A 24,634-nucleotide genomic window follows, 5' to 3' on the forward strand; every position below is an offset into this window, starting at 1 on the left:
CTCCTCTTACGCACATTTCTGCAGCCAGCTTGAATTTCTCCCCAGAAAATGGGTTTTTCTTTTCTACTGCATCATCAGGCTGCAAATTTTCCAAACTTTTATGCTCTGTCACCTCTTGAATGCTTTGCTGCTTAAAAATTTCTTCTGCCAGATAACCCTAAATCATCTCTCTCAAGTTCAAAGTACCACAGTTCTCTAGGGCAGGGGCAAAATACCAGCAGTCTCTTTGCATAGCAAGAGAGACCTTTACTCCAGTTTCCAACAAGTTCCTCATCTCCATCTGAGACCACCTCAGCCTGGACTTTATTGTTCATATCACTATCAGCATTTTGGTCAATGCCATTCAACAAGTCTCTAGGAAGTTCTGAACTTTCATGTCTTCCTGTCTTCTGAACCCTTCAAGTCTCTTGGAAGTTCTAAACTTTCCTACATTTTTCTGTCTTCTTCTGAGCCCTTCAAACTGTTCCATCCTCTACCTGTTACCCAGTTCCAAAGTCGCTTCCACATTTTCAGGTATCTTTACAGCAGTGCCCTACTACCCTGTAACCAACTGGACTGTATTAGTTTGTTCTCACATTGCTAATAAAGACCTGCCTAAGACTGGGTAATTTATATAGGAAAGAGGTTTAATTGACTCATAGTTCCACATGGCCAGGGAGGCCTCACAATCATGGCTGAAAGTGAATGAAGAACAAAGTCATGTCTTAGATGGTGGCAAGCAAGAGTGCCTGTATAAGGGAACTCTCCTTTATAAAACCAACAGATCTTGTGAGACTTATTCACTATCACCAGAACAGCATGGGAAAGACCCACCCCCATGACTCAATTACCTCCCACCAAGTTCCTCCCACAACATGTGGGAATTAGGGGAGCTATAATTCAGGATGAGATTTAGGTGGGGACAGAGCCAAACCATATCAATAGGGCTGTTGTGAGGAAGATTAAACAAGTAAATACACAAAATGGCTTTAGCCCAGTGCCTAATACAAAGTAAACACTAAATATACATTATTATTAATTATTATTATAATTGGAGAGGGACTGACTTCCTCATAAAGTGTTAAAAAAGATATCAAGAAACAAAACACACACTTAGAGACTTTTAGGGGTTGACAAGGAAAATCAGAGATATTTTAAAATATAAGTTCCTTACTTAATAATAGCTAACCTGTATTGATCACTTATTATATGCCAATTATGTGCCAGGCATTGGACTATGCACATTATATATATAATCTCATTTAATCTTAACTGTAACTGCAAATAACTAAAATGTACTACAGAGAAATTAAGTAATTTCTCCAAACTCCCCTTTAGAAGAAATTGAGCCTGGATTTATAATACAAACTGGTCTGCAAATATATATTTATAGTATCATTTTCCAAAATTATTCCATGTGCCATGACCATTGAAACGTGAAGTTGCTCATTGTGCTATGTGCCATGACATTTAAAATGAGAAGTTATTGTCTATGGCCATACCACCCTGAACATGTCCCATCTCATCTGAAATGAGAAGTTATTTAAGTTTCAGCATTCCAGATTTCATGAACCAGTAAAATGGAAGAAAGGGCAGGGGTGGTGGAACTTAACATAAGATTGTTGATTTTTAAATCAACCACCTCTTTTTAAATTGAATAAACACAGTTTTAGGGGTAAAAAAATCACCAAATATTGCTGTTGATTTTTTTCTTTTGCTAAGGATTGATACAAACTTCATTATATATCAAATGAACTAAATAACAGGTCCAGGAACTAGAATTTGTGTTTTCTGACTCCTTGGCAAAAACCTTTTTTACATTCTTTAAAAAGTTAGTTTAATTGACAAATAAAAATTGCATATATTTATGGAGCACAACATATTTTAAAATACATATACATTGTATAATGACTAAGTCAAACTGATTAAGATATGCATTACCTGGCATAATTTTTTGTGGTAGTAAGATACCACTATTTTCAGTAATCTATACAAATCAAAATAGTATTATAAAAAATACATTTAAAAAAAATTACACCAATTGTAGTTCTCATCCAAGTTTGTTCTACATTTAATTATTCCATTTTCTGTATTCCCCCTCTTAAGATGGAGATTCAACTGGATTACTGTATTTCATTGTGATTTATCTGTTTACATGTCTCTGAGTAGACTATGAGATCCTTGAGGAAAGGTACCTTGTCTATACGTTTGATGTACAGCTCCTGGTAAGCAGTATGACCTAAAGTTGCTGAATAAAGGAATGGAATTTATAGATATAATCTGGAACATGTATCAAATTTATAATAACACTCAATTTGTGTATGTATATTACAAAATATTCATCCATATACATCTCTATATTATATGTAGAGTTCCATGCAGTTCACTACTGTATTCAAAATGATATTCAAACGCTATTCAAACAATTCTAAATGACATATTTTAAATACCATCAAATGTTACACAAATCCATTTTTAAATATTATTATTGTATAATAACCTGTAAACTAGAGTTACTGCACACACACGCACGCACGCACGCCCCACAAATTCTACTTAACAAGCTATTTACCACAAAGTAATTCTAAGACCTTATATATACTGCCTAATGGAAAAGCCTGGAGATTGGAGCCAGGCAAAAATATATGCATTTCGGTTGTCTGGCACTACCTGAGTGACTTCGGCTGTTTCCTTCTGAAATTGAACTTTCTGCGATGTGGAGACATTTAATACCATGCTCAGGGAACTGGTTTAAGGACTGGAGGTAATAATGTATATGAAGGGCTGATGAATGTTAGTTCCTTCCTCGGTTGCAAACTAAGTCAAGGTTTTTTGTTTGTTTGTTTGTTTTACACATTATGAGTCTTTTATAGTCAAGAAAACTACACGAATCTCAACTTTGGCAATTCAGAGAGTCGGAATAACATAGTAGAGACAAAAAAAAAGTTACCTCTGGAACTCGGAAAAAGCGCTAAGCCCGCAGGAAGCGCTGGGCCGACCTCCAGTATCCCAGCATTCCTCGCGCGACTCCCGTAGTTCTTTCCCCGAGTCTCTATGGTAGCGTCAGCTTCTGAGGCGGCAGCGACGGTGGCGTTTCCTTGAGGAAGCGTGAGGGTTTCAACTTTTCTGCTGATCTGGGAGGTATTGGGCGCGGAGGGTCGCGATGTCAGAGAAAAAGCAGCCGGTAGACTTAGGTCTCTTAGAGGAAGACGACGAGTTTGAAGAGTTCCCTGCCGAAGGTAACCTCTGGGCCCCGGCTTCTGGCCCGCGCGGACAGTGATTCAGGCCTCTGTGTGAAAGCGGCTTGGGCGCTCGGGCCGGCTTGGTGCACCGGCGGGAAGTTTGGACCCCCGGGGCCGGCAATGGAGGCGCTGAGGCTGACCCCTTAGTGGTGCCCTGGCTTCGGGTTTGGGGTGTCGCGCTGGGACTCACTGGTGAGGCCCAATGGCTTCGGCCTCCTCACTGGGAGGAGCCGCCGTGAGCCCAGACCCATACCCCCGTGTCTGGGATAGTTGATGCCTTTACTGTTCCTCTGGGTTACCCACCACTTAAATATAGTTCAAGTCTACATAACCTCCCTTTCTCTTATTTTTATTTTATTTTATTTTTGTTTCAGCCGTCTTTTTTTGCCTTTAAACCTTTCTAGAATAGAATTGTCTGTAGTTACGCCAATGCTGCTAAACTTTAGGACGTTACAAGTGAAGGCTGATTAAGTAGGATAGGAGGAGAAGATGTTGGGTGCTTAATACACGTTATTGCCTTACTCGTGTTCCTCACCATTTTGATCACTTAACTGTGAACTAACTTAAAGCTTTATAAGACCCTAAAACTTGCCGGGTATGGTGGCTCACGACTGTAATCCCAGCACTAAAGGAGGGCGAGGCAGGAAGATCGCATGAGGTCAGGAGTTCAAGACCAGCCTGGGCAACATAGCGAGACCCTTTCTCTACAAAAATAAAGTATTTTTAAAAAGAACCTAAGTCTTATACATTTTTGTTAGCTTAAAAACTAAAGGCCTTTAGTTTTTTCATTGTAGGTAATAGCAAATTGCTAGCATTTACTGAGTGGCTGCTGTTTTTAAGAACTTGCCTAAGTGCTTTACTTGTAATAGCATATTCCACTTTCATAAATACAGGAAGTAGGCCCTGGTATTGCCATTCTTCAGGTAAACTGAAGTGTGGAATGGTTAAGAGACGTTCCTGATGTCTCACAACTGGTTAGAAATAATAGAACTGAAATTGGGACACCTGGCCTGATTGACACCAAAGCTCTTAACTTTAGCTGTACTACTTCTTTTTGTGAGATCACTGTTGCCTGTTAGGTTTTCAAAATAGGCTGCTTTATTGGCTAATTGTTATGAGTAGATTTGTAAATATTTACCTTATAAGAAAAGGAAATTACTTTCTAAAGGTGGTAGAAAGAGAATTGTGGTTAATGGTGTACACATCCTGTTGCATCAAGTAATTACTACTTCACTAAGATTGTCCCAAGTTGTATACCCTATCATGATCCCGTTGTGCATAAAACCACATAGCTGGAACATTTGTTCTTTTTATTTATAGTGTACTTTTATTTTGTTTAGTGGAAGAGAACATTAGTGTACATGTTACACAAACTCATAAACTAACCCTAAGCATATTTCTTTTCAGTTCTGGAATTTATTATGTGTTGTAGGCAGTCTTAGTTTTTTTGTTTTGGTAGTGGATTTATCTGTTCAGTCATGTTTTCTTTACGTCACTTTCAAGTTGCTTCATAATCTGCCAACATAGAGCTATGTAGTAGAAAGCTGGCCTATTGAAGGTAGAATCTACTTCTGACTCTAACTTCGTACTTCAAATAGCATTCTTCATTATCATATACAGAGTGGAATATTAGGCACTTATTTACATTATATAATCTATCACTATCACCTTGAGAAAATGGAGGCTTAGAGACAAAACGAAAAAAAAAACAATGCCACAATTTGCCATTATGTCCAAGTCAGGATCTGAAAGATCTGAGTCCCTGATCCAAACTTTATCCCTAACATTTAGCAAAGTGCCTGACACATAGTAGGTGGTCAATAAATGCTGATTGAATGAATGAACCCACATTTACAATGAGTAGTTAGTTGAGAATTGACTGCTTAAAAACGATCTAGAGATAACTATATGCCTGATGCTACACTTGATTTTTTTTCAGCAACTTTAATCAGCTTTTGCAGAGTGTAGTTTGTTCTTGTTCTAAGTTTATGTTGTGAGCAGCAATTTTTCAAAGTGTCAGTAGTTATATAGCAGTGAAACCAAACAAAAAGGTAAAAGGAAAAGCAAAGAAAATATTTTTTCTAAAGACAAAGGACTCGCAACAGACTGGTTTATTAACATTAAGTAATTCACCATTTGTCGGTCTCCTTACAGAATATTTGTTGTCCTCAGGTATAAATGTGTAGAACCTAATTCATTCAGGAAACTTTCCATCTTAGAATGAGAAACATTGTTAATGCCTTTATTTTGTTCAACTTTCTCCTGTTCTCTGGTTTATGATTTGAAGAAGTTTTTCTTAATTTGCATTAGTGAAAAAATCAGCCTACAAGCTGAAACCACTCAATATTTACTCATGAAAATTGTTCTGATAAATAATAAAACCAAAAGAAAAGCAAACTTGGAAAAATATCACCAAAGAATTATTTCTTTTCTGAGAATCTTACATTTCTGTCATGTTTTAGCCTAAGTCAAGGTTTAGAGTCTGTTGCTACTCAAAATGTGATCCATGAAACAGACTAGGCATTGCCTGGGATCAGATTGAAATCACAGCATCTCATCATTCCTTAACCTAGACCTATTTAATTAGCATGAGCTTTATGAAGATTCCTGAGAGGTTTGTTTGCACATTAAAGTTTGAAAATATTACTTTAAAACAGTGACCTATTTTGAATCTTTTGGTATTTGAGTTTTCACTTCAATTATTAATGCCCTGATTTACTTTCAAGTTCTTTCTGTACTTTGGAAAATTATTTTTCTTGTAAATATGTCATTGACAAATTCACTAACAGATACAAATTAAAATTGCTGTTGTTAAGGCAGCCTATGAACATCTCTGCAGTCTATAAGAGATCTTACTTTCAAAGGCTTTGTTGAGTCTCAGTGCTCCAGAAAGTGGATTTTATCCACTGTCTTGGGTAACTTGGAGTATAGAGGTTGCCACATGAAAGTCATTACTGATGGTTCGACTAATAGATTGTCCTTCTTTTGGAAGTGGTTTTGTTACATTTAATCTTGTATAAGAATCTGTTTAGTAGAATGTCCACTTAATCATTTTAAGGAAAGGGAATTTTTATTTTAAAAAGGAAACTAAGTAACATGTTTTCATGGAGGCCTCATTGTTTCTCTCAATCGCCCTTCAGTGTAAAGTGTAACATCTGGAAGGAGTCTCTGAAGGTACAAATGCTCCTTTTATTTTTACCCGCTTCTGTAGCCTGTGAATCTGTGCTACTTTGGCAGTTCCTCACAATTTATTCTAATTGGTGGGTGTGTAATCTACTGGTTATTAAGCAGGAGCTGTTAAAAAATCATGTTTAGGATCTTTATGATATACAGTCTCCAACTTCTTGACTACTTAAACTGATTGTGAACAACCTTTATTAGGAAGACATTCAGGGTCCTGGGTGTGATTGATTTTAATATGATTTTGGAAGCTTTGAAATGGTTGGAATTTTAGGACCAGAGAGCAACTTAAAAGTCTAGAGAAGATTTCATTTTTCAACTCATACGTTTAGGTTGGTGGTAATAGAGTCAAAAATTGAAGTAGTCTATAATTTATTTAAAACTTTGACTACTTTTTCATATCAAATTATTGAAAGAGTTTTAAAAAATATTTTTATTAGTTTCTCTGACAATTAGATGTGGATGAGAGTAAAAGTGGGAAGAAAACAAGTGGTCCTTTAGATTCTTTTATTCTCTTCCTATGCCAGAATTGAGAGGTTTTTGTTGTTGTTGTTGTTTGTTGTTTTTTTTTTTTGAGCGAGAAGCTTTCTTAGAATATTTAGAATGAAATTGAATTTGCCTGCAGCAGCAATAGCATTTGCAAGAGTGATTTATACTAAGTGTTCTACACTTTTTCTGTAACAGGTAAAATTGCTATATAGTCTTGAAGAAATCAGGAGCAGAATACTACCCACCTCTCCACCCTGTGGCCCCTTGAGAAATTTTTGGAAAGACACTGTTATCATGGGAATCTGTCTGTTGAGGCAGACAACAGACTAGTGATCCCCTAATGCTGCCAGCATTCTGGAATAACTGAGGCACTATCACTTGTGCCTTATAAAGTATGAGATCTTACAGTGGTTCTTAATCAAGGGAGTGATTTTGGATGTTATATTCACTTGATGGGTAGGAGTGTAGAAAAACTACCAGAATTTAGTGGGTAGAGGTCAATGATAATAAATTTGTGCCTGGATACAGAAGAACTGCCCTGAGAAAAATGCTATTGAGAAATATTTATGTGAACATCACATGCCAACAGAACTAAATATTCAATGGGAGCATTCTTTAGAATCTTAAATGTAGAAGATAGATGTGACCAGTATTGATACCATCACACACCATGCTAGTCAGTTTACCTAGTGCCAGAAAGGGCTTTTGCTGTTTTGCATTATTAAATGTAATGTAGTGGACATGACCATCAAACATTTAAATTAGTTACATGGTAGTAGCAAGAAATGGAAAACTCATGTTACTAAAAATTTTTAAGAAAAAATATGTAATCTATATAATGATTGGCAAAGTACCTGTTGAATGTCCATTTTTGATAATTATATGCAGTAAGAAAATTTTTGAACCCCAGGATAGAATAAGCATGATGAATCTAGGATTAGGCCCAGGTTGAAATCCAACATACATAAACTTTCAGCTTGTCACCTCATGCTAGTTACTTAACTTCCTCTTTAAAATATTTTTGTAGTACATTACATAGGACAATTGTATATGTAACTGCTTATGGTAAAAATTTAAGCTTATGAGAGTATAAATTAAAAAGTAAAAACACAGTTTCCCTCCACCATTCCCCAAAAAAGTTTTTTATGCCCCAGTGGTAACCAACATTAAATATTTTTTCTTTAGTATCCTTCCAGAATGTATATATAAATTGCACTTGTTTGTAAATATCCTTTAATTACACACACAGAAGACATACTATATGTACTAAATCCTCCTATTTGATTTTTATTATTTAATGTAGCTCAGGCACATTTTCGCATTGATATAAAAATCTACCTCATGTTCTTATGTGCATCTTGAATAGTCTATTTAACTGTCCCTTCTTGATAGATATTACCGTTTTTGTTTTTGTTTTTTTTGCTTCTTTTATGTGTGTGTGTTTGTGTGTGTGTTTGTGTGTGTGTGTGTGTGTGTGTATTTTTTTTTTTTTTAAAGAGACAAGGTCTTGCTCTGGTGCTGTCATCCTGGCTGGAGTGCAGTGATGCTGTCACAGATTATTGCAGTCTTGAACTCCTGGGATTGAGTGATCCTCTGTCTCAGCCTCCCTAGTAGCTGGGATTACAGGCATGTGCCACCTCATCTGACTAATTTGTTTTTTCAAATTTTTTGTAGAGATGTGGTCTCACTATGTTGCCCAGGCCGGTACTGAACTCATGGCCTCAGCAGTCTTCCCACCACAGTCTTCCAAAGTGCTGGGATTACAGGTGTGAGCCACTGTACCTGGCCTTTTTTTAAAAAAATGGAATATGCTGCAGTGAATAACCTTATAGCTTTAGGGTTTTTTTTGTTGCTTGGAGTTTTTTTGTTTGTTTGTTTTCTGTTACAAATAGTGAATATGTTTATGTCTTTGTTTGTGTGTGTGTGCTAATCTATAAGATAAACTTCTAGAGAGAAAATTACCAAATCAAATTGGCAGACTCATTTTTATTTTTTATAATTTTTATTTCGAAATAATCTCAAACTTACAGAATAGTTGAAAGTACAGTACAAACATTTTTCTCTAAACCATTTGAGAATAAGTTGCCAACCTGATGGCCATTACTCCTGAGTATTTTAATGTGTATTTCCTACAAGGACGTAGTCACATGACCACCATAAAAATCAGGAGATTAATACACTGATGCCTTACCATAGGTTGAGCATCCTAAATCTGAAATCCTCCAGAATCTCAAGCTTTCTGAGTGCCAATGTGAGATTTCAGGTTTGGGGATTTGGGATGCTAAATTGTAAATATATAATGCAAATATTCCAAAATTCAAAAAAATACAAAATTTGAAACACTAATGGTCTCAAGCATTACGAATAAGGGATACTCAGCCTGTATGATCTAACCCACAGATCCCTTTCAGCTTTCTCCCATTATCTCATTAGAGTTTTAATATGGAGTTATTACATTCTCTTGTCATGTCTCTTTAGTCTTCCTTAGTCTAGAGCATTTCCTCAGTTCGTCTTTAACTTTAATGGTTTTGATACTTTAGAAGACTGCAGGCCAGATATTTTGTAGAATGTTCCTTAACTTTGCCTGTTTCCTCATGATTAAAGGTCTACATTGTAGTCTTGGTGCTCTGTTCTTGTGACGTCCTTTTAGATGGAACATTATTCTCACTTGTTTCATTATTGGGGATGTTCACTTTGATCACTCTATTAAGGTGGTGTTTGTTAGGCTTTTTCATTGTTGGATTACTAATTTTCCCTTTGTATTAGGCATTTTGAGGGGAGGAACTTTGAAACTGTAAATACAGTATTCCTGTGATCATCAAACTTGTAATTTGTTCATTTTTAAAGAAACATATAGCAGTGCATTTGATACTTCCTTCTCCAATAGTGAGAAACTTGGCTTCCATTATCTTATATATATTGTCTATTTGTTCATCACCCTTCCTAACCAATGTTTTCTGCCCCCAAAACATGCCCTTCTTGCCCTACTTAGGCTCCGCATTTTATGCTAGGCCACCCTCCCCTCCTTTAGTGTGGGTGACTTCTTCATTCTGTCCAGGCTCTGACACACCAGCCATACCATGCTGCCCCTCTACAGGAATGCCCTCCTTGCTCTGCTTGGGCTTAGACATCTCATCTTAGACCAGGCATGTCTTAAATTTTGACAGGTACCCTCAAATTGCCTTTGAGAAGGGTTATGCCATTTATGTTTCCATCTACAGTTCCCCTTTTCCCTCATAAGCTTGCTACATTAAATAGTAAACATGTTTGTCATAGCTGACCTCATGAATGAAAAGTAAAATTGTATCATTTTGATTTGGGTTGATTTTTTTAAGTGAGATTAACCATTATGTCTCTGAGCTGTTACCATCTTAATCCTCAATTTCATTATCTGTAATTTATGACTAATAATATTTATTAGAGTCATGAAAGGATTACATTATTGTATTCATCGGCCTGAGCTGCCATAACAAAATACTATAGACTGAGTGGCTTAAACATCAGAGGTTTATTTTCTCATCCATTCTAGAGGCTGGGGAGTCCAAGATTAAAGCATAGGTTGATACAGTTCTTGGTGAAGCCACTCTTTCCTTGCAGACGGCTGCCTTTATGCTGTGTTCTCTTGTGGCGAGTGAAAGAGTGTATGCTCTCTGGTATCTCTTCTTATAAAGGCACTAATCCCATCATGAGAGCCTTACCCTCAAGACCTCATTCAATCCTGATTACCTCCTGAATACCATCATATTGAGGATGAGGACTTCAACAGAAGAATTTGGGTAGGGGGGCGGGGATACAAAGATTTAGTTCAGAACAATGATAGATATGTAAAAGTGCGTGACAGAGTCTGGCACAAAGTTGGTATTCAGTAAACATTAGTTTCCTCTCTTCTCGCCCCTCTAATGTACTTAGGAGGTTGAATTTTGGATGATGTTTAATATTTATTTAGAATTTGAGCTATTTCTGACATGTATTTAGTAATTTTGAATATATTCAAAATTAAGCTTGTTGAATTTGTGAGTTATTTTATTGGTTTATTTCAGAGTATTAGAAACTTGTAAATTAAAAAAAAAAAAGCCACTAAATGTTTTTCCACAAGTATGTAAACAGTAGTGTGGTTATTCATAGAAAGACACACAGAATAATAACATACATTGTTTAGGGGTATATACAGATTGGAATGAAAAATCCCCAAATCCAGATGGTGATGCTTGGGAGGGGTTAGCAAGAGTTGTGAACCAGGATATTAAACACTGAAAAACTATTTGAAAGTTAGCTATTTCATTGGTTCTATGTAATGAGCAAGCAGTAAAGCAATTGTGGCTTAAGTAGTGTTTAATGTTGCTACTTGGTTGTTAAACATTACTCATTGAAAGATGTGGTGAACTGTGAAAACACTGAAAGGAAAATAAAAGTTTCAAAAACTGTATAGCTGATCCTTTAACAGCATGGCTTGAAGTGTGAAGGTCCATTTATACACAGATTTTTTTCAACCAAACAGGAAAAGGAAATAAAATATTTGCGGGATATGAAACCCGCCTGTACAGTGGGCTGACTACCACTTGGCTGACTGTGGGATCTGAGTATGCATAGATTTGGCTGACCGTGGGATCTGAGTATGCATAGATTTGGGTATACTTGGGCTGTCCTGGAACAAGTACCCTGAGTATACCAAGGGACAACTGTACTCTTCTTCAGAAGTATTTAAAATTTACCAAATATCCTTTATCCTTTGCTGGTTGTGTACTCTGTTGTACATGTAATGTTTGGTAGAAATTGTATTGTTTATATTCTAAGACATGTTTCTCTGCTCACCTCCCTCATCCCACAAGTTACCTTTCCAATGATTAACATGTGATAAAAGATTATTCATTTGACATATATTTACTGAGTGTTTCCTATGAATCTGGTACTGAAAAGTACAGAGAGAATGATACTAGCTGCCATTTATCAGTACTAAGTTCTTTGCATACATAGCGTCATTGAATGTTCATAGCTCTTTGAGGTATAGGTTTTATAGCTAGAGATCAGCAAAATTAAATAATTCATCCAAGTTCACAGTTAATTAGAGGCTGTCCTGGGACAAATTTGACTCCTATAGATATTTGTCTTTGAACTTAGTAGTACTAGTCAAGGGAGAGAGGGATCAGTGGTTTTAACACCAAGCAGGAGTGCTTTATCCTGAGGTGGGACTCCAAGCCCTTTTCTCCCTAATTAAACCAGAGCAACATTGCTTTTGTTTCTCTTACCTGTTGGGCTTCTGGGTAAGATGTAATTTGGTTTCCTTCAACTGATAGTAAAGTGCAACAGCAGTTCAAATGAAACATTACTTCCAGTTACGTACCATGTGAGGTAGTAACATTTGAACAGGTCTTTCAAAAGAAATGAGGAAAGGGGTTTTCAAAAGAATGGAAAAGATGTAGATGCTTTTGATGCGAAAAATAAGTGTGCACATATATTGTATTTGCTTGTGAAATAGTAGTTGCAAATGCAGGTAGTTTGGGGCCTAAGCATGGAAAGCTTTAAGCTGCTGACCATTTTGGACTTAATCCTTAAGTAGATGAGAAGTGGTTTTTAAAATGTTTTGTTTGTTTTGCTCATGAGAGTGATCTGTGTAAGTTTCCTTTAGGCAATAGGCTGAAACATTAATCCAGCAGAATTAATTTGAAAGACAGAAAGACTAGAGTCAGGGAGGATGATTAGCAAATTGTCTAAATAACTCAGATGAGGACTATGGGCTTGAAATAAAGTAGTATTAGGAATGAAGTAAAGAGAATGCTGCCACAATAGTAAGGGAGGCAGAAGTGATGAAGCATTAGCAGCTAGTTTGATATGGGGTGTTGAGAATAAGAAGAAATTTGGGGTTGTGATTTTGCCCTTGTATGTCTAAGAATATGCATGGTGGAGTTGAGATTGGATACCCTTGACTCAGTAATATGAAGGGTAGATCAGAATGAGGGAACCAAGATGAGATGAATCTAGGGCATGAGGGCTTGGAAAAGATGAGAGTAATGGCTTTTGTGAATTTTATGGAATTAAAAATAAAACCACAAATCTACCAGGTTCAGGAGGCCAAAGAAAAAATAAATTTTTAAAAATTTATGTTGGAGAGGATGTGAAGAAATTGGAACGGTTTTAAACTATTGGTGGGAGTGTAAATTACTTTAACCATTGTGGAAGACAGTGTGGCAATTCCTCAAGGATCTAGAACCAGAAATACCATTTGTCCCAGTAGTCCCATTACTGGATATATGCCCAAAGGATTATAAATCATTCTGCTATAAAGACACATGCACATGTATGTTTACTGCAGCACTATTTACAATAGCAAAAACTTGGAACCAACCCAAATTCCCATCAATGACAGACTGAATAAAGAAAATGTGGCACATACACACCACGGAATACAGTATATGCAGCCATAAAAAGGAATGCGTTCGTGTCCTTTGCAGGGACATGATGAAGCTGGAAACCATTATTCTCAACAAACTAAACACAGGAACAGAAAATCAAACACCGCTTGTTCCGATAAATGGGAGTTGAACAGTGAGAACACATGGACACAGGGAGGGGAACATCACACACTGAAGTCTGTTGGGGAGTGGGGGAAGTGGAGGGATAGCATTAGGAGAAATACCTAATGCATGTGGGGTTTAAAACCTAGATGACGGGTTGATGGATGCAGGAAATCACCATGACACATGTATACCTATGTAACCTGCATGTTCTGCACATGTATCCCAAAACTTAAAGTATTAAAAAATCAAAAATCAACGAAGAGAACCAACAAAATGGAACCATTCTGCTAGACTTACATTTTTTTTAATTGTTGGTGAAGATAATTGGGTTTGGATTTCCTTTTTAAAAAATTTAAGTATAGTTATGAATGATTATGAAGTTATTTTGAGCCTTTGTTTCAGATTCTTTTGCACAAATAGCTGAAACCTCACCGATAACCCAGTAATAAAAACATTGCTTATGACTTGATTTTTGTTTGAAATTCTCTACTAACAGTTTTGGTCTTTGTTAGACAAAATAAAGTGGTGCAGTGCTAGGTACTGATTTCTTAGTCACCGACTAGAACATCTATCTGCAGGGTATAGGTGTGTTTGCATCATGATGACCTACAGAAATGAAATTTTGAAAAAAAAAAAAAAATTTGTTTCCTACACCCTGAACAGGAACACGTGAATTATCTTAGAATCACTAGATACGGTGTGGCTTCATTATCATACTCATGAGTATAATGATGCTGTTTGTAAGTATTGCTGTTCTCTTTTACACACACCTATGATGGTGAATGTTAAATTTAGTATTTTTCTTTTCATGTAATGTTCTGTATATACTTGCATATTTTATATTTGAAGAAACTTGGTTGGAGATTAGGTTGTTTATATTCAGAATACCTTTATTGTTATGGAATAAGAATTTGATGCTCTTGAAAATTGGTGTAGAATAGAACATTTGCAACCCTATTTAGTATGAGTGGAATTTCCTTTTTACTTTTCTTAAAAATTCTGTGTTTCATGCCTTTCAGAAAATTGAAAATGTATGGTGAAGGGTAGGGGAAATTAAGTAGTAAAATAATTTTCTAAGTTTAGAGAAAATTCTTTTTGTACTTAAATGTCAAAGTGATACTTAGATGAAGTATATGTGAAATCTTGGGTAACTCAGATATTTGAAATTTCAAACTAGTCACAGATGTAATTCTCAACTAGCCAATATGAAGAAAGCCAAATTTGGGACGAAGTATAAAATAATTTAGAATTGCTAGAAACTTACATATTAGGCATCTGTTATTGGCTATTTCCAATTCTGACTTTTTAAAATGTAGGGTTTTTTTTTTTAACTAGTACACATCTGGAGGCATACACATTGAAATAAATACAGCTGTGATTATTTACATGAATAATCACAGTTCTGGCAATGCATTTAGTGTTTAAGGTAAAGTGTATGCTTTATAAGGCCATCTACATATTGAAGGATAGCATTAGACATGAGGTATCATGTCAGGTATCAGGTATCATAGGTATCATTGGTTTTATTTTGTCCTTTAAAAAGAAAACTATTTCTGAAGTTAACGCTTTAAAACTGAGTGATTAAAATTGCATGGTGATCAGTGTAGTGTTATAACTGAAAATTAAAACACAATTCAGAGATCCAAGAAGATGTCAGCTAAATCCAATTATGGCTCTTTCATGTTACACATTGACTGAGCAAAGTTTTATATGTATTGTAACTTGCATATATTCTAACATTTTTGTATAGTATAGAGAATTTGTAAGTGCTATAAATACTGTTTTGGGCATTATACCCTATCACATAAGCTTTTAACGTACTATAGTTAAGTACATAATGCTAGTTGATAAACTAACTTTAAAAATCTCCATCTAAAACAGATTATAGACTCTGGTTTGTCAGTGTTAGCACTGTTTTTCTTACTAGTGCTTGTTAATTTTTAACTGCTTAATAAGTTGTAATAGAAAAGAGGTTATTTCTCAGATTCCTCATCTATGATAATTGGAAGGATGGTGTGCTATTACGTAGACATCAGTGTTTCTTACTGCTTAGGATAATGGTATTAAGGCTACAGAATTTATCCAGATTTATCAGATGATTAACGAAGAATTTGGCCAGTTCTTTCTTCTTTGTTTACTCAGTAGTGTCATAATTATGTAGTAAGAAATAAAGAACTATTGTCATGAATCTTTTTATATATGTTATTTGGTATTACTATATAGTAATACCAAAGAAATATAGAGCTATTGTCATGAATCTTTTTATATATGTTCTACCTAAAATGTTGCTCACAGTACTCTTTTTCCCCCTCTTCATGAGCCAGTTCCTTTTTCCTGGGTCTTTATTCCTTTCCTTTCTCTGCCATTAAAATAGCATGAGATGGTTGTTAGAGGAGGAAGAGATGCTTTATCCTTGTGCTAAATGATCATCAGAGTTTAACTTGAGAAACTAAAAAACATTGCACCGTTCTTAGTAAATATTTTTCCCCTCTCTATGTTAAAAGAAGTCAACTTGAGGAGATCACTTAATAACTATTGAAATCAACATTTTGAATCAAATCATAATTAGAGGGAAAAAATTTGTTTCTTAAAAGATAGTTGCTTTAAAAGATAAGACTCTACACTATTTTTCAAAGACTAACAAGGTTAGCAGAAAAGTGTCAAAATATTATTTTATATTTCTGGGTTAAATCTTTTGTTACATGATCATTTCCTTTTTAGAGACTAGTGCCAATGGAAATGACCTACTTAACAGTTTAGGATGCTGGTTAGTTGGAAGTGGCTCAGGCTGAGAAGAAGCTTGTTGTCTTAGAACCTTGAAACAGTTCCGTTGTGATTTTTGAGTTATGTCACCCCCTTTACTCAAGAACATAGTATCTAGTCTTTATTTAACTTATTTTTTATAGCTTTATACTCCATTAGATATCTTTATAAAGACTCCTTAAAATAACTATAAAACAGATAATTTCTATTTCCAGAGTTAACCCATATAGCATATTTAGAGCTTGAGATTTGAGGTTAGAGAATAATGGTGATACTTATGTACTTTCTCACCATTCTAAACAAAAGCTGAAATCTCAATCTAAACCGCTCCTCTACCACTACCAAAGGGAGGAAGAAAATTTAGAAAACTAAAAACTACGATATTCTTCTTTATGCATATTTATGTTTATTCTTCCTTTGAAAATCTGAATGTTCTATCAATTATATTAGATACTAGTGGTGGCTTATAGTTTGGTCTACTTTTAAATATTTGTATATGAGTTATCCTTGTGTTTTGCAGTTTTCAATTCCACACTGGTATCTTCCTGCCACTCAACTTGCTTTAGGGTTGTTGGTGTTGTGTTTTGAAAGATTGTGAAGTAGACCTTCTAAAAATACGTTCAAAGAAAAATTAGCAAAGTAAATATCCTCCTGAAATTATAAGTTTTCATTGCAAGTAGAATTTTTGTATTAACTTCTGTTTTAGATTATCTGCAAACTCAAGAATTGAGAGAACTAGACAGCATAAACTAAGATTTAAGGAAGATACCATTTTTCATGGATATGATATTAGCTGTTTTTGAATTGTGAGTGTTCATAAGCAAGCTTTTCAAAGTTTTTGTAATTGTGGAAATGTGTGAGAAATATTTAGACAGCATCTGTTTCTATTTTTAGACTGGGCTGGCTTAGATGAAGATGAAGATGCACATGTCTGGGAGGATAATTGGGATGATGACAATGTAGAGGATGACTTCTCTAATCAGTTACGGTAAGTTTTAAGCCAGATTTTTATTGTAGCTCAGTATTAATTATAAGCATGGAATACGTAATTTACATAGATAATTTCTTAAAAACTACTTAATCTTTGAAATAGGATTTTTGAATTATGTAAAGTAAGACATACCGTCTTCATCTCCTGTGATTCTAAACATGAACACTTTGTGTAATTGCATATCATACAACTTTTGTTCTTTCTAGTCTTTTTACAAAGGTAGTAAAATAGAAGCATATTTGCTATTTCTTACCCTTGGGGATTTTAATTCTGTCATTGTTAATTTTCTACCAATATCAAATAGTTCAGCAGAAATTAGAGTCATAGAGTGCTGGCACCTTGGTGATTCTCAAACTGGAATGGAGATTGAGGTTGTGAGAATGTTCTATGTCATATTCATGTATAAATCTGCCTGATTTCATTTATTTATAACATAAAATTAACCATTTTAAAGTGTACAGTTCAGTGGCTTCTAGTACATCCTCAATATTGTGCAACCATCATCTCTATTTAGTTCCAGTATTTTCAGCATCCCAAAAAGAAACACAGTACCTGTTAAGCAGTCATTCCACATTCTTTCTTCCCCTAACCCCTGGCTGCTGCTGATCTGCTTTCCATCTGTAAGGATTTACCTGTTCTGGATGCTTCATATAAACGAAATCATACAATATTGTGACCTTGGGTGCATACCTTCTTTCACTTAGCATAATGTTTCCAAGGTTAATTCATGTTGTACCATGCGTCAGTACTTCATTCCTTTTTTTGGCTGCAAAATATTCCATATACATGTTCCATATTGTATATTGTATTCCAATTTACAATAATATTGTATGGATATGCTACGTTTTATACATTCATCAGTTGATGGACATTCAGACTGTTTCTACCTTTTGGCTATTGTGAATAGTGCTTCTATGAACATATGTGTACATATATTTGAGTACCTGTTTTCAATTCTTTTGAGCACACACACAGACACACACACAAGTGGAATTATTAGATCACACATTAATTCTATATTTAACTTTTTGAGGAACTGCCAAACTTTTTTCTACAGCAGTTGAACAATTTATGTTCCTACTAGCATTCATACCAGCAGGGTGTGAAGGTTTCAGTCTCTCCATATCTTTGCCAAAACTTATTTTCTTTTTTTGTTTTAAATTATAGCCGTCCTGTAAGTGAAGGATATGAAGTGGTATCTCTTTGCGGCTTTGATTTGCATTTCCCTAATGACTAATCTTTCCATATTCTCGTTCTGTTTGTATACTTCTTTGGAGAAATGTCTATTCAAGTCCTTGCCCATTTTACTACTGAGTTGTTTGTCTTTTTGTTATTATTGTAAGGCTTCCTTACATATTCTGGGCAGTAGGCCTTTATCAGATAAGTGATTTGCAAATATTTTCTCCCATTCTGTTAGGTTGTCTTTCAGTTTCTTCATAGTGTCCTTTTGCACGAAGTTTTTAATTTTGATGAAGTCTATTTTTTCTTTTGTTATTTCAGTATCATATGTAAGAATTAATTGGCAAATTCAAGGTAATGAAGATTTATCTCTATGTTTTCTTCTAAGAACTTTATAATTTTTAACTCTTACATGTTGGTCTTCATCTTGGGTTAATTTTTGTATATGTTATGAAATAGGACTTCAGCTCATTCTTCTGCATGTAGATGTCTAGTTGTTCCAGCACCATTTGTTGAAATGATTTTTTTCTTTCCTAATTTTATTTCGATTCAGCATATATTTATCTGTCTTGGCTGCAAGAATAAATAGACTGTTATATACTTTGCTCAAGTAAAGATATAGAAGGTGTATGTGTTCCAGTCTTCTAATTTACTAGTCTAGTAAGTTTATTCAAAAAAAAAGTGAAATAGTTTATAATCAATTTTTAAAATTTGATTTCTAATAGTGATAAAGTAGCACCAGCTCCTACAATGCATTTTATTTTCTTATTGGCTCAAAACTCTATATTCTAAAGACTTACAGAATTTTGTTGGAGACTGTTAATAATTTTACCCGTCTGTTTTTCTCCTTTTTAGAAATACTACAATTTACCTTTCACTGTTATTCTGATACTTCTACAGTTTTTCATTTCCATTCTCAAGTATTGCTGACTGATTTTTGCCTATATCTTATGGTTCTTCCAGTACCCTTAGATGTAGTTATTCAGAGCCTTGAGACTTTAAACCTTTTTAATGCAGTTATCTTACCTGTCTTAGTTTTCAATTTTGTCTTAATAATGTTGTTTTTCCTATTATAGTTTTATGGATACGATAAAAATGATAGCTATTGAACAATAATCCTACTTTTTCCCTAAAATCTGTTAATGTTGCATCATCTGTCCCAAGCATTGGACCTGCTCTTTCTCATTCTTCATGATCAATGTATGGCTCTTAAAAACCCCTTTTGTTATTTTTACAGATTTCAGTTTTTTCTTGGATCAAATTAATTCTATGTGTACAAGTTTATGCACTTTCTTTTTACATTTGTCTTTGTTTTATGTCCTCACATTAGAGAACACCCTACTACCTTTTGAAAAATATGCATTCCCTTTTGTTCCTCCTTGACATCATTATGCTATTAGACTATTTATTTTCAGGTCTTCCAAATGCTGTTGATCCCTACTCTGTGTTCTTAAACACATGTCAGAGTTTTTTTCCTGATATGCTTTTGACATTTTTAAAGTTGAGGCTATATAAGTTTTCTTCTTTTGACATTCAAAATAGTCAAATTTCTTTAACATTTTGTTTCTTTTGTTTTTCATTAGCACTTTCTCTTAACCTAATTACTATATTATTGAATACTATAATTTTTACCAGGAAACTTTCAGTAGTAAATGTATTGATAATTGGATTTCTCATCATTGCGAGTTGCCTTTTTATTGGTTTAGAAATAGAACATTATATATTTGTGGCTTACTGTTTTTATAATACACCTCTACAGTGCTGTTATGTACTCTGTTGTGTTTCTGCCTTTAGGTTTGTGGATTTCTATAGGTATATACTTTTTTTTTTTTTTTTTTGCCTTAGGTATATAAATCTTGATACTTCCATTAGTGAATAAGATTTTTTTTTTACTTCCCCATTTGAGTCATGAGTTTTTTCCTCACTAAGGTTGTTGCTACATTGCCAGTGGTGTCAAATAGAGCTTACTGTAGTGATGGAAATGTTCAAGAAACTGCTGTATGGAAGCAGTCAGTTACATGTGGCTATTGAGCACATGAAATGCGGCTAGTGCAACTAAGGGACTGAATTTTTTGTTTTATTTAATTAAAATAGCCACATGTGACTACCATATTGAATAACACAGCCTCAGACAATCCTTGCTTTAAAAAATTTGTCTTAATTAATAAGACTCACACAAAGATATTCTTCCTAGTCTTTTCTGTAAAGTACGTGGAAACCCTTAACGTAGTATCATGAGCCATAGTAAAGATGGGTTTCACTGTTTTCTGATGTTATTTGGTTCTAATCCTATTTAACAGTGGAGAGACATCTCAGACTCTGGTGTGAATCAGACTGCTGGGGTTCCAACCCCAGATCTCCCTCCTATTTGGCCATATGAACCTTGGGCAAGTCACTTAGCCTTTCTGTGACTTGCTTTTCTCACACTTTAAATTCAGATGATAATTAGTGCTTTACTGCTAGGGTTACTATTAAGGTTTAAGTGGTTTAGTATGTGTAAAGTGCTTAGACGATGGTAAGTGTGTGTTAAATAAAAACTGTCCATGTAGCAAGCTACCCACTTTCCATGTTCTTCTTTCTCTGTCAGTGTAATTACCTTTGACAGATAGAAGTAGAAAGAATAAACCCAGTTAGTGCTTCCAAGTAACTCAAAGTCAGTCTGTTTTTGCAGCTTCTGATATCATTTGTTTCTTTATATATCAGGAGAAATAGTAATATGATTTTCTCAAACCTATTTCACATCTTACATAAAAACTCTAAGAAGCCAGTATAGTTGCTGATTCACCAAATCAGATATCGCCATTGTCATTAAGCTGAGTAGTTTTTGATTAGTAAGAGGAGTTTTCAAACCTAATAGTGGCCATTGGTCTTTTTTCTGGTTTGTTGCACAAAGAATGCTGCTGCATTTGTTTCAGTTACGGTATGTTTACTGTGTATGTCATGTGATATTCCAGTTGTGCTGGGGTTTTCTGTTTTTGTCTTTGTTGGATTTTTCCGTTCAGTAGCCTCATGATTATTAGTGTTTTTGTTTTGTACTTGGTGGCCTCAATTTTTTTCTTTTGGTTTTTTAAATTCTAGCTGAGAACTTTTCATCTTCTCTAAGACTTTAGCTGATAGAAAAGCATTTCATCATCTGTTTTCTTTCATAAACAATTTATACATGCAGTTGGTGACCAGCCACCTCCCATTAGGAATCCTGCCAATAGACACAAACCTAAAGGACAGATTTGGTGTACTTGTTACTTAAATCATAGGTTGAACTTTGGGGTTTTTTTGTTCATTTGTTTGTTTTTGCTGCTGCTGTTAAAATAAAAATAAATATACTAAGGTTTAAGAAAGTTGTGAAATTATTTTCATTTTAAATAAGGTGTAAAATTTTAGCATGAGATAAAATTCAAAGACAATTACCACATTCCCTAAAGATTGGCAACAAGAGGTTTTGTATGAAACATTTGAGTTTTCTGTGATCATCAGAAATATAATCTCTTAGCTTTTCCTTTCAGCCTTGATTCTTATTTTAAAGTATACTACATTACATTTGTATAACTTTCTCTCATTTAGCTCTCAAAACAATGGAGATAAGTTGTTATAAATGAAGGGCAGACACTATAATCTTCAGTTTCCTGAGTGGCGGGGGAAGGGCCCAAAGGAAGCAATTTAGTTAGCAAAGGAAGGGCCAGAGTCAGAGACTGGCACTGGACTCTTGACTCCTAATCCAGTGTTTATACCACCAGCCCATACTATATACCCTAGCAGAAGACAAGGATGCTTCATTTGAACAATCCGTGGCCTTGACAGAATTCATGGAAATTAGCTCACTATTTGTATTCTGAGTAACTATAAAAATTTTAGGAAAAGATTTTTGAAAAATGAATAATAAATACCATACATTATTCCTGTCATGTGTTTGCATTGAAATAGTGTAGTGGTGTCTAAGCCAAATTTACTTGAGAACAAATATCTTTATCTTATTGGATGTAATGATGTAAAGCATATTAATCATACTTTAAATTTACCCAGTGTTTTATCTTGGATAATAAATTAGCCATCTAATAATTTCATCATAAACTTTTATCTGAATTGTGGCAAATAAGTTCCTGGTGATATTTGGAATGGTAGTTTAAATAGCTGAAGTTGATCATAAAGCTAAACTTTTTTGTACAAATATGTTATTTAAGGCAGATCAACAATTGCAGTTGAAATTCTCAATATATATGACTGAATCTTTTGGTTGGATAAATTATAAAAAAGTATCTTCATGCTTGTGTATTCATGCTAGTATAAACTTTTGAGATTTTCATCCACATTTAAAATCAGGAAAGTAAAGTCTCAGTTAATTAATATTCCATGACTTATTTTATGTATTTATTTTGCCTATATAGTTAATGCAGAAAATTTTCACACACTTATAAATTTGATTAGTAATATATATATATGTATATTACTAATAGATATATGTCAATATGGAAGGCATATTGTTTAGCTATTCTTTCTGCATATACAACAGTAATACCTGTTACGATGATTATAAAATCCCTAAAGGTTTGATAGTGATGTGTACTTTGCCTGAGGTTAATGAATCTCAAAACTTATGTTTATGAACAGAACATTCATATGGCATTTGGAAAGTATTTGAAGGATAGCAATAACTCCCTCACATTTCTTCTACAAATAGACTTACAAGAAAATTAAGGAAGATAAAATATAAGTTAACTAGTGGGAAAAGCAACTTTTTATTAGTATTATATTGACTCATGTCCAGTTTTCTTATGTAGTTTCTTTTTTTTTAGAGACTAAAACTATTGAGTGATATTGTAAACTAGTGTTTACAATAAATGGCTTAGCTCATTTATTTATTGATTATATTATTTCTAAAAGAATGTTTATTATAAAGAATGCCTGGTGATGTTGTTCTTTCTGTTTTATCGTAGAGCTGAACTAGAGAAACATGGTTATAAGATGGAGACTTCATAGCATCCAGAAGAAGTGTTGAAGTAACCTAAACTTGAACTGCTTAATAAATTCTAGGACAGAGAACCCAGGATGGGACACTTAAAAAATGTGTTTATTTCATTATCTGTTTGGATTTATTTTTGTTTTTGTAACACAAAAAATAAATGTTTTGATCTAATTGGTTCAGAAGTTTTAATCTTTTGCCTCTAGTCAATTTTCTTGTCATGATTTTCCAAAACCTTATTATATATAGATAGTAAAATTTTATATTATGAAACTTTTTTTTTTAATGTTAACTGAGTGAGGCTTAGATTAAATGATTTGGAGTAGATTTAAACTGATTCCCAATTCAGTACTTTTCTTAAACCACATCAGTTAATTGTTACTTCTATTCTATAAGGTATTTCTTTTACATCTTGTTGAACCTTAATCTCATCTGTATTTTGATAGCTTAGGCAACATTTGCTGACATTTATAAGGTGACCTTTCAAAACCTGTGTTTTAAAAATATTAATCATTTTAAATTGCTGTAATTTACTTAGTTCCTGAGCCATTAATAATATTATTAATGGTTGTTAGAGTATTATTGGTACTCAGAATCCAAAGTAATTTAATCATAGTTCTAAGAATGGTGTCTTCTATTAAAATTGGGGAAGTGGGCTCAAGATACTTTATCAACAAGTGCATATTTTCAGGTACTACAGGCTCATTTAATACAACTGACTTTTCACAGAGTGATAGCTGTTGCCACACCTACTTTGGTGAATGGGAGATTTAATTTGGTTTGCAAATGATTCTTTCTCATGACTTAGAATGGAGCTAATGTACAGGGTATTTTTTTAGGAATATTTTCAAATGTAAATGTAAAAAGAACTACACTCAATCAGTAGTGTTGAGTAATTTCAAATGTAAAATTTATGTAAACAATGCAGTACAGGTACCAAAATAGGAGTTGGTGACCTGAAATACGAGTTATACTTAAAAACGATTTTGAACATAAATATGTTTCTCCTTCTAAGACAAGCCTAAACCTACCTTGCCTGCCTAACAGAACTGCTAGATGATCAAATGGAATAAGGGACACCGAAGAACTTTGGAAAGTATAAAAGTTTTGGATGGATAAGTAATATTTTTGTAAATATAAGAAAGCACAGGCAGCCATGTTAATGTTGTAACATGCTCAGTATTTTGATGTGCATTTTCTCAATATTTTGGTCTGTGGTTACAGGATGTGGTCAGTCGAACAGTGTCAGATTACTGACACTATTAAGTGATGGCCTGAATGATGGCCACATGATGTGATTAGTTTAAATTATTGAGGTATAATTTTGAAACCTCATGGG

General features: G+C 34.4%; 1 protein-coding gene and 1 long non-coding RNA gene across 3 annotated transcripts in view; one reads left to right on the top strand and one right to left on the bottom strand.

The window, feature by feature from the left end:
* LOC105716297 (uncharacterized) overlaps positions 1-2,983 on the bottom strand; it is a 119,864-nt gene extending 116,881 nt beyond the window's left edge. For both annotated transcript variants that reach the window (XR_010344021.1, XR_010344020.1), the window contains exon 1: positions 2,930-2,983. This is a non-coding gene — a long non-coding RNA (uncharacterized LOC105716297). The remainder of the gene's footprint in view (positions 1-2,929) is intronic.
* A 40-nt stretch (positions 2,984-3,023) lies between these two features.
* Positions 3,024-23,469, top strand: SEM1 (SEM1 26S proteasome subunit). Its single transcript, XM_012450766.3, has 3 exons — positions 3,024-3,218; positions 17,063-17,156; positions 23,270-23,469. The coding sequence occupies exons 1-3, from the start codon at positions 3,143-3,145 to the stop codon at positions 23,310-23,312; spliced, it is 213 nt and encodes a 70-aa protein (XP_012306189.1). The 5' UTR covers positions 3,024-3,142; the 3' UTR covers positions 23,313-23,469.
* Positions 23,470-24,634: the final 1,165 nt, after the last annotated feature.

This window comes from Aotus nancymaae, unplaced genomic scaffold, assembly GCF_030222135.1.
Source record: "Aotus nancymaae isolate 86718 unplaced genomic scaffold, 86718_ANA_hifiasm-v0.15.2.pri h1tg000025l, whole genome shotgun sequence".
NCBI classification, from domain to species: domain Eukaryota; kingdom Metazoa; phylum Chordata; class Mammalia; order Primates; family Aotidae; genus Aotus; species Aotus nancymaae.